The sequence below is a fragment of the Schistocerca gregaria genome, chromosome 6 (genome assembly GCF_023897955.1).
Source record: "Schistocerca gregaria isolate iqSchGreg1 chromosome 6, iqSchGreg1.2, whole genome shotgun sequence".
Classification (NCBI taxonomy): domain Eukaryota; kingdom Metazoa; phylum Arthropoda; class Insecta; order Orthoptera; family Acrididae; genus Schistocerca; species Schistocerca gregaria.
The window spans coordinates 498,163,355-498,181,039 of record NC_064925.1 but is presented as its reverse complement, the minus strand read 5'-3'; the positions used below and the strand labels follow the sequence as shown (position 1 = coordinate 498,181,039).

The 17,685-nt window shown below is 42.1% G+C and overlaps 1 protein-coding gene across 3 annotated transcripts in view; it reads right to left on the bottom strand.

Moving 5' to 3' along the window:
- LOC126279033 (uncharacterized) overlaps positions 1–17,685 on the bottom strand; it is a 158,263-nt gene that overhangs the window by 31,765 nt on the left and 108,813 nt on the right. For 2 of the 3 annotated variants that reach the window (XM_049979430.1, XM_049979429.1), the window contains exon 8: positions 5,565–5,902. In XM_049979430.1, coding sequence (XP_049835387.1) covers positions 5,565–5,902 — 338 coding nt within the window. Of the gene's footprint in view, positions 1–5,564; positions 5,903–7,660; positions 7,769–17,685 lie in introns of those variants that run through there. The other variant, XM_049979431.1, reaches the window with a different exon arrangement.

Below are 17,685 nucleotides of genomic sequence, written 5' to 3'. Positions count from 1 at the left end.
AGGACACCGATGCAACCTGTTCTTGAGTACTGCTCAGGTGATTGGGATCCACACCAGGTCAGACTGAAAGAAGACGTCGAAGCAATTCAGAGGCGAGCTACTAGATTTGTTACCAGTACGTTCGAACAACACATAAGTGTTACGGCGATGCTTTGGGAACTCAAATGGGAATCCCTCGAAGGAAGGCGACATTCTTTTTGAGCAACTCCCTTGAGAACATTTAGTGATCCGGCATGTGAAAGTGACTGCTGACCAATTGTGATGCCACCAACGTACACTTTACGTAAGGACCATGAAGATAAGATACAAGAAATTAAAGCTCATATGGTGGCGTACTGACAGTTGTTTTTCCCTCGCTCTATTTGCTGGTAAAACAGGAAACAAAATGACTAGTAGTGGTACAGGGTACCTTCCGCCATGCACTGTACAGTGGCTCGCAGAATATCTATGTAGATATAGATGTAGGTGTAGATGCAGGTGTAGAATCCAGATGGCATTTGTGGTGAAGCAGACACTGAAGTTACGACCATCATGTTGTACAGCATGTTCTCAAATGAGACGCTTTGTGTCACCTGGGTATACAACCTCTGCCTACGGCCATTCATCCTATCTGATAACTTAGTGGTCACGCAGATGTAAGAAGTCAAACAGTGTTTACATAACAGCTGGTATATAAAATGTGTGTCTTCACAGGTGGCTCTCCCTTTGATAGGATAAGTTTTGCCTGTTACATGGTTCATACAGATGGTGGTAGGAGGTTGCATAGGGCAAGTCTTGTAGTGTGGACAGTCACAAGGGAGGGAGCCATGGGGCAGGGAGACAGGAGCAGAAAGAGCATAGGGTGTGACAAGGATATTGTGGAGATTGGAAAGTCAAAGAAAAGCTATTCTCCGTGCAGTGGGAAAAATCTCAGGCAGAATGGATCTCATTTCAGGGTGTGGTTTTAGGTAGTCATGGTGGCCTTGTTGAAGTAGCTGATTAAAACATTCAAGACCAGGATAATACTAAGTGACAAGTGTCGTGCTCCAAAGTTGTTTTTTGAAGGGATCAACAGTACCAAGATTGGATACGATGACCTGGGAAATTTGCTTTTGAACTAAGCTGGTTGGGAAATTATGCCCAGTGAAGGGTGAGATGAGAATGGTGGTGTTAGATTAGATTAGGTCGTTTTCATTCCATAGGCCCAAAAAATGAGATGATTTTCATGGGGGTGGAACATGTCAGAAAGTATGACACAAAAACATAAAACATTTAAATATAATACTTACTACCCTGATCATTTGCCAGGAGATAGTCAAAAATAAGCTACTACGGTGCAGTAACCTGGGACAGCTAATATTTACAGAATTAACACACTGTCAGAATGACACACTGTTATCCACTATTAATAAATTTATCATACACAGATTTAGGAACCAGGTTTTAAATTGTAAGACATTTCCAGGGGCAGATGTGGACTCTGACCACAATCTATTGGTTATGAACTCTAGATTAAAACTGAAGAAACTCCAAAAAGATGGGAATTTAAGGAGATGGGACCTGGATAAACTGAAAGAACCAGATGTTGTACAGAGTTCCAGGGAGAGCATAAGGAAACAATTGACAGGAATGGGGGAAAGAAGTGCAGTTGAAGAAGAATGGGTAGCTTTGAGAGATGAAATTGTGAAGGCAGCAGAGTATCAAGTACGTAAAAAGACGAGGGCTAGTAGAAACCCTTGGGTAACAGAAGAAATATTGAATTTAATTGATGAAAGGAGAAAATATAAAAATGCAGTAAATGAAGCAGGCAAAAAGGAATACAAACGTCACAAAAATGACATCGACAGGAAGTGCAAAGCAGCTAAGCAGGGATGGATAGATGGCAAATGTAAGGATGTAGAAGCTTATCTCACTAGGGGTAAGATAGATACTGACTACAGGAAAATTAAAGAGACCTTTGGAGATAAGAGAACCACTTGTACGAACATCAAGAGCTCAGATGGAAACCCAGTTCTAAGCAAAGAAAGGAAAGCAGAAAGGTGGAAGGAGTATATAGAGGGTCTACACAAGGGCGATGTACTTGAGGACAATATTATGGAAATGGAAGAGGATGTAGATGAAGATGAAATGGGAGATACAATACTGCGTGAAGAGTTTGACAGAGCACTGAAAGACCTGAGTCGAAACAAGGCCCCGGGAGTAGACAACATTCCATTAGAACTACTGATGGCCTTGGGAGAGCCAGTCCTGACAAAACTCTACCATCTGGTGAGCAAGATGTATGAGACAGGCTAAATACCCTCAGACTTCAAGAAGTATACAATAATCCTAATCCCAAAGAAAGCAGGTCTTGACAGATGTGAAAATTACCAAACTATCAGTTTAATAAGTCACAGCTGCAAAATACTAATGCGAATTCTTTACACACGAATGGAAAAACTGATAGAAGCCGACCTCAGGGAAGATCAGTTTGGATTCCGTAGAATTGTTGGAACACGTGAGGCAATACTGACCCTACAACTTATCTTAGAAGAAAGATTAAGGAAAGGCAAACCTGCGCTTCTGGCATTTGTAGACTTAGAGAAAGCTTTTGACAATGTTGATTGCAATACTCTCTTTCAAATTCTGAAGGTGGCAGGGGTAAAATACAGAGAGCAAAAGGCTATTTACAATTTGTACATAAACCAGATGGCAGTTATAAGAGTCGAGGGACATGAAAGGGAAGCAGTGGTTGGGAAGGGAGTGAGACAGGGTTGTAGCCTACCCCCGATATTATTCAATCTGTATATTGAGCAAGCAATAAAGGAAACAAAAGAAAAGTTTGGAGTAGGTATTAAAATCCATGGAGAAGAAATAAAAACTTTGAGGTTCGCCGATGACATTGTAATTCTGTCAGAGGCAGCAAAGGACTTGGAAGAGCAGTTGAACGGAATGGACAGTGTCTTGAAAGGAGGGTATCAGATGAACATCAACAAAAGCAAAATGAGGATAATGGAATGTAGTCGAATTAAATCGGGTGATCCTGAGGGAATTAGATTAGGAAATGAGACACTTAAAGTAGTAAATGAGTTTTGCTATTTGGGGAGCAAAATAACTGATGATGGTTGAAGTAGAGAGGATATAAAATGTAGACTGGCAATGGCAAGGAAAGCATTTCTGAAGAAGAAAAGTTTGTTAACATAGAGTATAGATTTAAATGTCAGGAAGTCGTTTCTGGAAGTATTTGTATGGAGTGTAGCCTTGTATGGAAGTGAAATGTGGACGATAAATAGCTTAGACAAGAAGAGAATAGAAGCTTTCGAAATGTGGTGCTACAGAAGAATGCTGAAGATTAGATGGGTAGATCACATAACTAATGAGGAGGTATTGAACAGAATTGGGGAGAAGAGGAGCTTATGGCACAACTTGACTAGAAGAAGGGATCAGTTGGTAGGACATGTTCTGAGACGGCAGCATGGAGGGTAAAAATCGTAGAGGGAGACCAAGAGATGAATACACTAAGCAGATTCAGAAGGATGTAGACTGCAGTAGGTACTGGGATATGAAGAATCTTGCACAGGATAGATTAGCATGGAGAGCTGCATCAAACCAGGCTCAGGACTGAAGACCACAACAACAACAGTAGCATCATCCACTTATTACATATGTGAATGGAATACAACAGTTCTATCTTAGAACTACACTATTTACTTCTGTTTATTCTTCTGTCAGCATGATATACATACTACAAACCTAGAAATTATCAATAATGACAAATGTTGGCCTTTGGTTTGCCAGATTGTAACAAAAGTCTACCAGAGAATATGAGCTCATTAGCTAGCTGAGTACCAACACGTGTGTGTGTGTGTGTGTGTGTGGTGTCTTAATTCTGATGAAGGCCTAAATGGCTTAAAGCTTACTTGTTTGACAGTCTTTTTGTGGTGTCTATCTGCAATTCAAGCCCATCTCTGCTATATAGTGAGCAGTAATCTATCCTTTTCGTAATATGTTGTTAAAATCAAATCCTTATATATTAAATAAATTGGCCAGTGGAATCTAATGCAAACACCTTGAGAAGTACAGCAAAAGCACTTGTGTATCCTGACACTGAATATTGTTTGGACCAGAAGTATTCATTTCAACAAAACAGACATCCATCCAAATTATGTAATGAGGATCATGGCAGGAACTCTTAAGGGGAGCCGAACGATGAAAATGACAAAATTAACCTTTTTTGTTTTTGCATTATAAAATTATTTGGAGTTTTCTGAATAAAACAAATCACGTTTCACCCTTCTAAGTGAATTCTAAGTGTGTTTTTTATCACTGCAAAGTTGACGCACTGTGTGAGCGGTTGTAGCGACTTAGTGTATCACTTCTGACGGTGCCGCTCGCTGGCTGCAAGCAGGGTATCTTTGCGGAATTAGACAGTGTTTTGTTTTCCAATGTTGTATGGCTTTATCTCTGTGACAAGTGACAGTTCATATCGGTAAACATGAACGCTATACCGTGTGTGTTGACTTGTGGAGTCAGATCAACAAAAATATGAAGCTCTCTTAACTGTGTCAGATTTGTCCAATTCATGATCAAAGCAACACTACATAAATAGGAATGATTGATGATGACAAATGGGACTGCAGGACATCGGACCACATTTTGCACGATTGCTCAAAAAGAAAATTCATGAGTAACCAAAAAAAAAACTTTGCAAACACAAAACCTACACACCGATCAACTAGCTAGAGCCTTTGGATATTCAACCATGATGGGAAAAGGCTATCTCAACCTCTTATAGCTATTCCCTGCTCTGCAGATTTCATTGTTTATATTTCAGATCATCATATGTATGTACTTGTAAACTATAATTCTGTCAGCTAAACACTATATACATAATAAATACCCTTAAAAAGAAAAGAGGAAGGAAAGTTAGTGTTAAGTAAACTACACATGCTATGATTGGGAAAGTATACAGAAAGAAATCAATCATGTTCTTTTTATCTGAACCCTCTGAGCACTTCCTTAAACAATTTGGAGAAACCATAGAAAACTTAAATCTGGATTATGTCCAGATGTGGATTTGAACCACCAGCATCTTGAATGTAAGTCCAGTACTTTAATCACTGTTCCAACGTGTTTAGCCCTGTTAGGGAATAAATGCATTGACATGTGAGTGTAAGAATCTCAATGTCCCTGAAGATGTTTCTGCAGTATGTTCTGTCATCAACTTTACAAACATTATTACAGAATACTTCTGTAACATAAATACTTTCCAACCTTAGCTGCATTAGGCTAGATGAACTACATGATTTGCCAAAGGTTCTTTAGTTCAATTAACACTAATGAAAGTTGCTAAACAAAAAATATTGTATTTCAAGAAAATTATTAGTCTTAAAACTCCAACAGTCACAATTGCCAGTGGAGACACTGAGTATTAGTAGCTCCTACAAATACACTGTGAAATGGCCAGATGGTAAAAAAATCAGATTCCTGTTCTTCGAATTTTGCAAGTGGTATAGAACTAGTGATAATGATGGGGCTTGGAAATTTACATAAGTGCAACATATGAAAACACTGTACAGATTTAAGGAGAGTAACTTCATTTGTACCTTCCAAAAAACATTTCACTGTCACAGTCATCTTCACTGTTTTCTTTATCATGACTGGAACTTGCCTTTGCTGAATCTGACAAACTTTTTAATATATTTCTTTTTCGAGGACTTTTCATTGTAGGTACAAGTGGGTCACAATTTTTTATTTGTTTAGCAATATTTTCCCTTCCTTTTCTGCCCTCCAATACCAGTGATGACGTTGGTGATGATACTGCCTGTGTGGTTACAGTGTCGTTTGCTGGAACCCATGGATGTAGTTCATTGTATATATGCCTCAGAATTAATTTTGCTTGCTTTCTTTTCAATGGTTTCAATCCATATTTTTGCAGTTCTTTCTGAAACGACAAGTACACAATAAAATCATCATTACATGGGAGTGAATCATACTGCTAGAGCTATGCTGTATCCCATAGGACAACATTTAAATGTAGAAGTAAATTAAGAAATTATACCAATTAAATATTTCCATATTTTTAATATTTAATGAGTAAAACACCTGTGTGGTACAGTTATAAAGGGAATTAAAAAATCTTATTATTATTTACAGTAAAAATATTGATTGGATATTTTTAGACTGAAAAAGAATAAATGTATTTACACTTTTGATTCATTAGTATGTTTATGATACACATACTACATACTTGTATAGTTGAAGCTCGTGTAATTTTTCTAATACATATTTATGTAATATTAAGGAAAGACACCATTAATCTACAGCATACATATATATGTGGCACATAGGTACATATAACAGAAAACAGTAGTCACATTAGCATTCAAGCTCTTCAGAGAGAAGCAAGAAAAAGGTAGAAGGAATAAAAACAAGAGAGCAGATGACCATGGCTGGCCGACCATGAGAATAAAAAGGAAAAGCCAGCCACTCTGCGACACATTAAAACATCCAGCTTAAAAGTATTAGACTGGAGAACACAAAGGGGCAAAGGTGGTAAAGAATGGTAAAACCCACCGTCGAGTATAAAACGTAAAACTAAATTAGCCGATGAGGCATTGTTGGCTAAAATTAATGGTAACAAGTCTGGTAACTGAAGAGTCCATCGCAGGGCAGACAAAGATGGACATCTCAGCTCAAGATGTCGGCCACTGTCAGCCGGGAGCCGCACCAACACTAAGGTGGGCCATCACGGCACAGGAGGTAGCCGTGTGCCACCTAAGTGTGGCCAATGCGGAGCCAACAGAGAACCACAAAGACCCCGTGAGAGGCCCGCATGGAGGTCTTCCACACATTCATAGCCTCCTTAATGGCATGCAGTTTGTTGTGCATACTGAGATTATGCCATTCTGTCTGCCAAAGCTGCAAAACCTTGCAGCAAAGTACTGAACGCAGGTCAGTTGCAGAGAAGACAATTTCCATAAGCGGTTTCCGTGTAGCCTGTTTTGGCCAGCCTGTTGGCACGTTCGTTGCCTGGGGTTCGAATGTGATCTGGGGTCCAGACAAACACCACTGAACAACTAGGACCATTTCAGGGCATAGGTGGACTACTAGATGGTCGCTACCAAAGGATGACGAGGGTAGCACTGGTTGATAGCTTGTAGGCTGCTCAAGGGTCAGTTCACAGAAGAAATTACTCCCCAGGGCATGAATGCACGTGCTCAAGAGCATGAGAGACAGCCACCAGCTTGGCAGTGAAAACACTGCAGCCATCGGGCGAGGATTGCTGTTCAATATGTCCTCCATGGACATACGCAAAGCCAACATGATCATCAGCCGTCGAGCCATCGGTGTAAACCACTTCACTTCATGGCCTTGGTACATGTCAAGAATCAACAGGAAGTGGCAGCGGAGAGCCGCAGGATTAACTGAATCCTTAGGGCCATGTGAAAGGTCCAGGCAAAGCCTCGGCCTAGGTGTACACCATGGAGGTGTATGTGAATGGTCATCAAGTATAGGTGGTATAGGTAGGACTCCAGTTCGGAAAGAAGGGATTGGACACGAACTGCAAGTGGAAGCCCTGACCTGGGCCGCCGATGCAGGAGATGAACCGCCATGGATGAGAAAGGGAGATGGTAATTTGGATGCACAGGAGAACTACAAAAATGTGCAATGTAACTGGTCAGCAGTTGTGCACACCTACCCTGTAATGAAGGGATTCTGGCCTATACCAGGACACTGGTCACTGGACTCGTCCAAAAACTCCTGTCGCTAGGCGAATGCCACAATAAACGCCATGCTGAGGGTGTCTCTGAAACATAAACCAGACTCCCACAGTCAAGGCTCGATGAACAAGGGCTCTGTACAGCTGCAGCAATGTAGAGTGATCAGCACCCCAGTTAGTGTTGCTCAGGCAGCGGAGGGCATTGAGATGCTGCCAGCACTTTCACTTAAGCTGATGAAGGTCAGGCAGCCACGTTAATCAGGCATCGAAAACCAGTCCTAAGAATCGATATGTCTCCACTACAGTGAGTGGATCGTCATTAAGGTAAAGTTCTGGTTCTGGGTAAATGGTATGACGCTGACAGAAGTGCATAACAAATGACTTTGTGGCCGAAAACTGGTAACTGTGGGCTAGAGCCCATGACTGTGCCTTGTGGATGGCTCCCTACGTGGACACAGTGTGGACGTGCCATGTCCAAAACTCTCTCGTGCCATTTCTTCTTCTTCTTCTTCTTCTTCTTCTTCTTCTTTTCCCACATTATGAACTGTCCATCCAGTCACTGAAATGTAGTCTTGGTAGCTGTCATACTATACACTTGTTACAGAATATGAGTCATGTGGTGAGAATACATTTCTGTGACGAATAGTGAGAGCAGACGAGATCCACATAGACGTCTCAAAAAATAAATAAAAGGGTAAATGGGTGTGAACTATGTTACAACAAGGGCATTCAAGAGTCAAAACTTCCATAACGGAATGCAAATTCGAAAATGTTAAAAACATATGTTTTGACAGAGCACAGAGAAACTCTGTGATTGTGCAACTCTTGCATTTATTTTCTGCAGCTTATGTGGAAGCTATTACATTTTCATCAGTTCCTTGTGAGTGATCACATTCAGATTCGCACACACACTTAACTTAGTCAAGGAGGCACCGCTCACTCACCAGGCGTACAAATTAGGTGTGTCAATAAGAGATTTCTATCATATGACACATCAGATGTGTTTTCTGGTGGAGGATTCAGTTAGCTTGTCCCCTTGTCATCAAAAATTTGTGGTTACCATTTGAAAGCCATTTCCTTTCAACACAGACACAAATCTGAATACAACAAACAGTGGGAGGGGGGGGACACGACACGAGACAGTTCTGAACAGGGCTCGCCTGCTTTGCAGTCCAACACCAAAACTACTTAACTCCAACACCATGGCTCTTCCATGTTGCTCTATGTCGCTTTTCTTGTGCTTGAACTGTTCATTATTTCTATTTTGTTCCCCCCCCCCCCCCCCCCCCCCCCAGTTCAGTACACATTCTTCCTGTTTTGATGCTTGATCTGTGTTCAGTTTTTGATGGGCTGTCCATGCCCTATTACCATTAAATCTGAGGGGAGTGTGATGGGAAGTTTTCCTTGTAAGTAATGTAAGTTAAAAGCAACTATGGATTTAGCCCAATCAATGGAAGGAAAGAGCTAGAAACAAGGACTTCTCCTAGAAGAAAGATCTACAAAATATGCCTTAGAGATAGCGGTGCTCCCGAACCAAAGATTAAATGTTCTTTGCCATGTTGCTATGACAGATAAAAAGTAAAAGGCGATTAATATCCCATACATCATTTGCTAAAATGGCCGATAACTCAGACAGCAAACATACACTGGAACATAAGTGGCTGAAAAAAGGGCATTGACTCAAGAAATGTTGAAATCTTAAAGGTTGATGACAATGAGCGCAATGTGGTGAGGGACCACCGTGTAACAAATGGTGATGAGTAAAAGGACAGTGTCCAATATGCAATCTAGCTAAAATGATCTCTTGACGAGAGGGCTGAGAGGAAGTCGGTTAAGCCACTGGGAGAAGTTTAATTCCCTCGAGTTCATTCCTGTGAAGATATGACAAGTGGTGATGCCTAGTGACACCATCTGCCAACAGATGGCAACTCGTAAATCAGCCAAAGATTGGTAGGAGGATGACAGCCTTGGCAGTAGCATCAGCGGACTCATTTCCCATCAGACTGACATGACCAGGAACCCACATGAACATCACAGTGGCTGCCTCAACAGTGAACAAGTGGAAGCTTTCTTGGACCTGTTGCACCAAGGGATTGACTGTGTACAGCACAAAGAGGCTCTGAAGAGCACAGAGAGAATTACAGTATATGATTCAATGATAAAGCCTGTGTCATGAGATGTACTAGGTGGCCCAACAGAGGTCGAAGAGCTCTGCTGTAAAAAAGAGCAGTGTTCTGGAAGATGATGCCAAAAATGGTCATTCGCCAATGACGAAGGCACACCCCATAGAGCAATCAGTGTACACAAAGGTGCTATCACTAAGACATGAGTGAAGATCAATAAACTTACAGCGATAGATCCACACCGGAGTACTATCCTTAGGAAGCAAACGAAATACAAGATGGACACTCTACGTCGCATGAAGCAAATGTGGTGAAGGGCTCACCCACCACCCCCAATCAGGAATGCGGCAGGTAGTGTGGATTTAAGCTGCCAGAGCAGTAATCAAAAGCAAACTCCAGGAGGTAACAGAAGCAGGGCGTGCGCCATACTGGCAGTCAAGGGCGTCATCAAAAAAGAGGGCATAGAATGGGTAGCTGGGTTTGGAAGACAAATGGCATGCATATCCACTGAAGAGGACATATGCTGGTCATACAAGTGGTAGTTTAGCAGCTTCTGCATACACACTCTCAAGTGTAAAATGTGTCAATACTGAAATGTGTTCCATGGTGGTAGATAGCGTTAAGACAGCGTATGATGGAAGGACATGCAGAGGAATAAATAAAGCACCCATAGTCTAGTTTTGAATGGACAGGGGATTGGTAAAAACAGAGGAGGGTGTCCGATCTGCTCTCCGGGAAGTACTGCTTAGGACATGTAGGGCAATGAGGACATTTATTTGCAGCTAGATAAGACACGTGAGAGGATGGAGAAAGTTTCCTATGAAGCGATAGCCAAAGGAATTTTAATGTCTCAATGAACGGAAGAGCAACAAGCCGAAGATGTAAAGACAGCGGAAGAAATTCATACAAATGGTTTTGTCAGTGGAAAAGTGAAAGTCATTGTCAATCCTCCACGAACAAATATGATCAAGATATTGCTGAAGACACCACTCGAGGAGACAAGTGCGTGGAGAACTACAACAGATCACAAAGGCGTTGACAAAAAGGGAGTCAGAGATGCCTTGCAGGAGACAGTCCATAATAGGGTTAATGGCTATAGCAAAGAGGACAACACTTAGGACAGGCACCCTGTTCTCTTGGGAAAAGGCCTGAAAACTCTGTCTTTTAAAAATTGCTGAAGGGAATGGGGCAGGCGGTTTCGGAGGCCCCACATATATAGAGTACGGAGGATACTAGTCCTCCTGCAGGTGTTGTAGGCTTCACAGTCTGGTATATCTGCAGAAAACTGTTCACAACTTGATTTGACAAAGTGACAAAATTGTCAACTGCAGAACTTTGCACTCAAAATCCACATTGTGCAGTGGTTAGTACATTGCAAGACTCGAGCTAACATACCAGCCGGCCATGTATCATATATTCCATCACCTTACAAACACAGCTAGTGAAAGAAATGGGGCAGCAGCTACACGGCCTAGGTATAGGTAAAACAGTTGCTTCATGCACACGTCTGGGAAATATGACATCTGCCTAAAGGTGACAGTATGTATGGTAGAGAAAGTACTTGCCACAAGAGAAAGATGGTGCAACATCTAATATAAACATATCCGGCCCTGGGGCAGAACAAGACACAGTGAGAGTATGGTCTATCTCCCTCATAGTAAAAGTAGCATTGTAGCATTCACAATCCTGAGAAGAGGAAGGTGGGATAAGGGTGGAGCTCAAATTTTCCACAAAATAATGGCCCAAAGCTTTGGAGATAGCAATAGACATAATGACACCGTCTGCTATTGTCAGGCTGGAAATCGGAGAATGGACCTTCGTTGCAGAAAGGCGATGGAGGTTGCCCTACATGACGGAAGAGGGAGTGAAACTATTAAGAAAACTAGAAAATGAAATCCAGATAGTCCTTTTGGTATCCCAAAGAATGCTGCAACACTATGCATGCAACTGTTTATAATGAATACAGTTCGTCATCAGAGAACGATGGTTAAAAACGCAGAGAGCATATGCCTCCACGTGCAAATTGCACCATGGCACAACTCAATCCACCAGGGGACCAGGCCATGGCATGGTAAAGATGAAATGCAAGGTATGGAAGGTTCTGTGGCGGTAACAATAACATTTGTAAGATACTGTGTATGGTCATCACAACAGGGAAAATATTGTTCTACATCTACATCTACATCCATACTCCGCAAGCCACCTGACGGTGTGTGGCACAGGGTACCCTGAGTACCTCTATCGGTTCTCCCTTCTATTCCAGTCTCGTATTGTACGTGGAAAGAAGGATTGTCGGTATGCTTCTGTGTGGGCTCTAATCTCTCTGATTTTATCCTCATGGTCTCTTCGCGAGATATACGTAGGAGGGAGCAATATACTGCTTGACTCTTCGGTGAAGGTATGTTCTCGAAACTTTAACAAAAGCCCGTACCGAGCTACTGAGCGTCTCTCCTGCAGAGTCTTCCACTGGAGTTTATCTATCATCTCCGTAACGCTTTCGCAATTACTAAATGATCCTGTAACGAAGCGCGCTGCTCTCCGTTGGATCTTCTCTATCTCTTCTATCAACCCTACCTGGTGCGGATCCCACACTGCTGAGCAGTATTCAAGCATTGGGCGAACAAGCGTACTGTAACCTACTTCCTTTGTTGTCGGATTGCATTTCCTTAAGATTCTTACAATGAATCTCAGTCTGGCATCTGCTTTACCGACGATCAACTTTATATGATCATTCCATTTTAAATCACTCCTAATGAGTACTCCCAGATAATTTATGGAATTAACTGCTTCCAGTTGCTGACCTGCTATTTTGTAGCTAAATGATAAGGGACCTATCTTTCTATGTATTCGCATCACATTACACTTGTCTACATTGAGATTCAATTGCCATTCCGTGCACCATGCGTCAATTCGCTGCAGATCCTCCTGCATTTCAGTACAATTTTCCATTGTTGCAACCTCTCGGTACACCACAGCATCATCTGCAAAAAGCCTCAGTGAACTTCCGATGTCATCCACCAGGTCATTTATGTATATTGTGAATAGCAACGATCCTATGACACTCCCCTGCGGCACACCTGAAATCACTCTTACTTCGGAAGACTTCTCTCCATTGAGAATGACATGCTGCGTTCTGTTATCTAGGAACTCCTCAATCCAATCACACAATTGATCTGATAGTCCGTATGCTCTTACTTTGTTCATTAAACGACTGTGGGGAACTGTGTCAAACGCCTTGCGGAAGTCAAGAAACACGGCATCTACCTGTGAACCCGTGTCTAAGGCCCTCTGAGTCTCGTGGACGAATAGTGCGAGCTGGGTTTCACACGACCGTCTTTTTCGAAACCCATGCTGATTCCTACAGAGTAGATTTCTAGTCTCCAGAAAAGACATTATACTCGAACATAATACGTGTTCCAAAATTCTACAACTGATCGACGTTAGAGATATAGGTCTATAATTCTGCACATCTGTTCGACGTCCCTTCTTGAAAACGGGGATGACCTGTGCCCTTTTCCAATCCTTTGGAACGCTTCGCTCTTCTAGAGACCTACGGTACACCGCTGCAAGAAGGGGGGCAAGTTCCTTCGCGTACTCTGTGTAAAATCGAACTGGTATTCCATCAGGACCAGCGGCCTTTCCTCTTTTGAGCGATTTTAATTGTTTCTCTATCCCTCTGTCGTCTACTTCGATATCTACCATTTTGTCAACCGTGCAACAATCTAGAGAAGGAACTACAGTGCAGTCTTCCTCTGTGAAACAGCTTTGGAAGAAGACATTTTGTTTTGTCAAAAGGGTCGCCAGGGAGGAGTAAAACCTTTGGTTGGCCTTAGAATGCCGCCAATTGGGTTTACACTCAGATGGGATAGGAGTCAGCAAACGGATAGTGCACAGGAAATGGTCACTCGAGTATGTATCAGAGAGAATGGTCCACTTGAGACAACAAGCAAGCTGGCAGTGCAGAACGAGAGATCCAGATGGGAACAGGTGTGTATGGATCTGAAAGGAATGTGGGTGCTCCAGTATTAAGGCAGATGAAGTTGAGTTGACTGAGAAAGCTAGCCAAGAGGTAACCTCTCAGACAAGTTCTTAAAGAGCCCCAAAGTGGATGGTGAGCATTAAAGACACCAAGCAACAGGAAGAGGTGAAGGAGCTGACCAACAAATTGAAGTAAGTCTGTGTTGGTGACAGTAAATGCCAGAGGGACGGAGACATTTCAAAGAGGAAATGTGAAATGAGGAAGAAAACTGTGACTGCAATAGCTTGCAGCTAGGTGTTTAGCTGGGTGTTTTGTCTATGAACAACATTCTGGATGAGCAGCAAGACTCTCCCATGAGATGGAATATCTACCTTGGAGGGAAGGTCAAAGTAGACTGGAAGGAAACCTGAGATGTCAAAGTGGTAATAAGAACACAGTTTTGTTTCTTGGTAGCAGAAAACAAGTGTACAAAAATGTTCACACGCAGTCCAATGTCTCCTTGTTGGGGATCTAATGCCACAAATGTTCCATTGGAGAAGAGTCATAACGAGGAATGGGAAGGAGGGGATAAATGAAGAAGGACAATTACCTCAGCAGCTGCCAAGTGCCAGGCTTTGAAGACTCACTGATACAGGGTGTGGGGCCTGGAGGATCTTGTTCCATGAAATGTCCAGAGGCGTCAACATTCTCCCTGGGTTGGCCTGCAGATTTCAAGGCAGAAAAATGGTAGGAGGCACGCACTGGCAAAATGGAGGTTGGCTGGGTGTGGTATTATGCAGTGTCACTGTTGGAGAGGATTTTTGAGTCAGGGAAGGAGAAGACTGTTTGCCTGTGTTTAATTTCTTAGAGCCTTTACAGTTGCAGACTCAGATGTTTGTTCACTGAAGGGACATAAAAAGTCTTCAAAGGATCATTCTTTTTGACCTTCCTGGCCTGCCAGTTGTGTAGCAGACGATTTTCTCACTGGGGGGTGAAGATTTGGCAGCTTGTTGCACAGCTGTAGGAGAAGGCTATGGGCAATTTCAAACTGCAGTACTGAACTCGAGATCACAGGTCTACATGACCATGTTCTTCATGGAGAGAGGCATAGCAAGAACTGTACTATATGTGCTGAATGGTAAAATGCAGGGCTTTCGACCAGCCAACAACTTAAAGCGTGACAGAGTAGGGTACCTTCTCCTTCACCCGAATCTTCTGGATCGTCTACTCATTGAGATACACGTGACTTTCACAGAATGAGGTAGCATGGTTGCCATTACAATTGATACAGCAGGAGGCAGGCAATCACCCTCGTGAGCATCTCCACCATAAGTAACACACTTGGCCGAGTTTTGAAAAGACATGCAAATCTGGTTATAGCGATGACACTGGCAGCAACACATCAGGTTTAGAATGTACGGTCAGACCATGCCTTAATCTTCAACAGGTGCACTACTCGATCAAATGTGAGAAAAAGAGTGTGTGCAGGCACTAAGTTCCCATAAACCTTTTTCATTACCAGATGGACTGCAGTGACACCCTGACAAGAGAGATAAGCTGGGCTTTACCCCTCAGTCACACCATCAAGCAGCTGAGTGTAAATAACACCACGTGAGGAATTCAGTGTACAATGGGCCTCAATACGAACACTATAGCTGTGGAGGAGTAAAGATGTAAGCAGTTGCTGGGCTTGAAAATCACAATTGGTCTCCAGAAGCAAATTCCCATTATGTAATACTTTTCTGAATAATAAACGGATTAATCATAGAAAAGGATTGACCTTCAGTATGTGATACCAGGGCACGGCCTGTACCAGGCAGTACGTACGAACTCAATCTGTCGACTCCTCACTGGAAATTGTGGATTACCCAGTCAGCTGTTATGTGTCTAATGCATGGGCCAGGCTTCAGGAATGCACAGAGTGGAAGAAGAAACAAAGAGAGAAATCATATGCCAAAGTGGAGGGAGAGGACGAGATGGCGAATGAAGAAAGAAAGAAAGAAAAAACAGATGAGGGTCTGTTCCGATGCTGGGCTACCAAAACTTTAGCACACATCCCCAAAACTATCCCGAGGTGCTCCAAAGGCTGGGGCCCTGTGGTAGCCAATCACGAACTCACCAAAGAGTGGTGATCCAATTGGGGATGGGGGTTATCTTACTTCCATCTCCCTTTCCCTGTTTCCTCCTGGACATATGATTTCCACTCCCTGTGATAACTGAACCGAACTGTCCAGCATTTTATGGGTTGCCATTATGGGATCATTAATTTTGTACCAGGCTCCAATGCTTCCTCCTCACTACCTCAGTTCCAGTGAACTATTGTTTGATAATACATGGAGTCACAATACTGATGTGTGTTTTAAAAATCTAGTGACTGTTGCTGTCTGCTCTGTCAATTGTCTGGCTACTCATAACATAAATCATTGTAAACAAGTAACTGTGCTGGAGTTCAGAAAGAATGACTTGGAGCAGGGCCACCATACTGTTCTTGCCACTTTCCATATGATGATGAACCTATTTTGAGCCGTTGCCCAATGAACTGTGGCGTGTATGATAAGGCCCGAGATCACACAGTATGAGTGACACCAAGATACTTTGAACAGTCACTGTGGGGTACTAATTTGTTGCAGAAAGTGGTTAGTTTCCCATCTGCCATGTGCCTGCTCACATGGAATAAACAAGTTTCTGTTTTGGCTGGATAAAACATTTCACACTTTTACTATATCCATTCAGATGTATTACTCTTTATTTAGTATTTTGTAAAAGTAGTTACCCTTTATATATATATATATATATATATATATATATATATATATATATATATATATATAACACAGTTTCTGTGCCACATCTACATGCTATTCAGACTTCAGGGATGTATTACTTCATAAAATGAATCAGTTTCATTCCTTGGATATTCCATTTTCATAATAAATTACTTGCTGGTTGAGATCTCTGGGGTGATGACAACTTACATGCATTGTTTCTCAGGAGTTGGTTTCAAGTAAACAACACAGGAATCATCCTAGCCGCACATGACAATCAAGTCAACAAAGACCTACATTTTCTTTATATTTATGGAATCCAAATTGAATGTACTGCATTATAACTAGAGTTGGTCACAGTATATATATGATTAGTTCTAGAGACAGTTAAGGATAAACATACTACGTGAATGCATGTTGTCACAGCGATATGAATTAATAAAATCTTTTCTGTCTTCCTGTCACATCAGGTGATCAAAATTCCATGTGCTCTCCTTGGCCTTTGTCAAGTTATAAATGGCTGCCACATCGCCATGGCCTCGCCGTTTTGTAGCCACACTGCTGATTGTGAGTCATTGGTGCTCCCTTTCTCACCAATTATGGTAAAGTTTTTCTACCATGTCCATTTCAACCTCACAATGGCCAGGTCCCAGGCTGTGCTGATCTGGATACCATCATCTTTATTGATGATTTCTTCAGATAATTTTATTTCTACACCTTCTTTTATAATACTATCCCAAAATCCCTTCATCCTCATACTGACAGATGAGAGAATTCGTAGAACAACTGGACAGCATTCACGACCACATCAGGTTTATGGTGGTAGTGGAGATAGATGGTGCATTGTCCTTCCTGGACGTCCTCATTCACTGGAAAACCAATGGGAACCTCTGCCAGAGCATCTCCACGACACCTACACACATGGATCGGTATGTGCATTCTCTCAACCATCAACATCTAGCACAAAAACGTGGCATTCTGAACACTCTTGTCCCCCGCGCTTAAGTTGTCTCAGACGCTGAAAATCTGTTGCTAGAACTGGAAAGTGTTATGCCACAGAACCAACTGCAGACTTTGACATTTTGAGTTTCCTATGGCAGATGATTTAGATTATCACAAATATTCATACAGCATAACGAACCAAGACTGTGGTTTGAC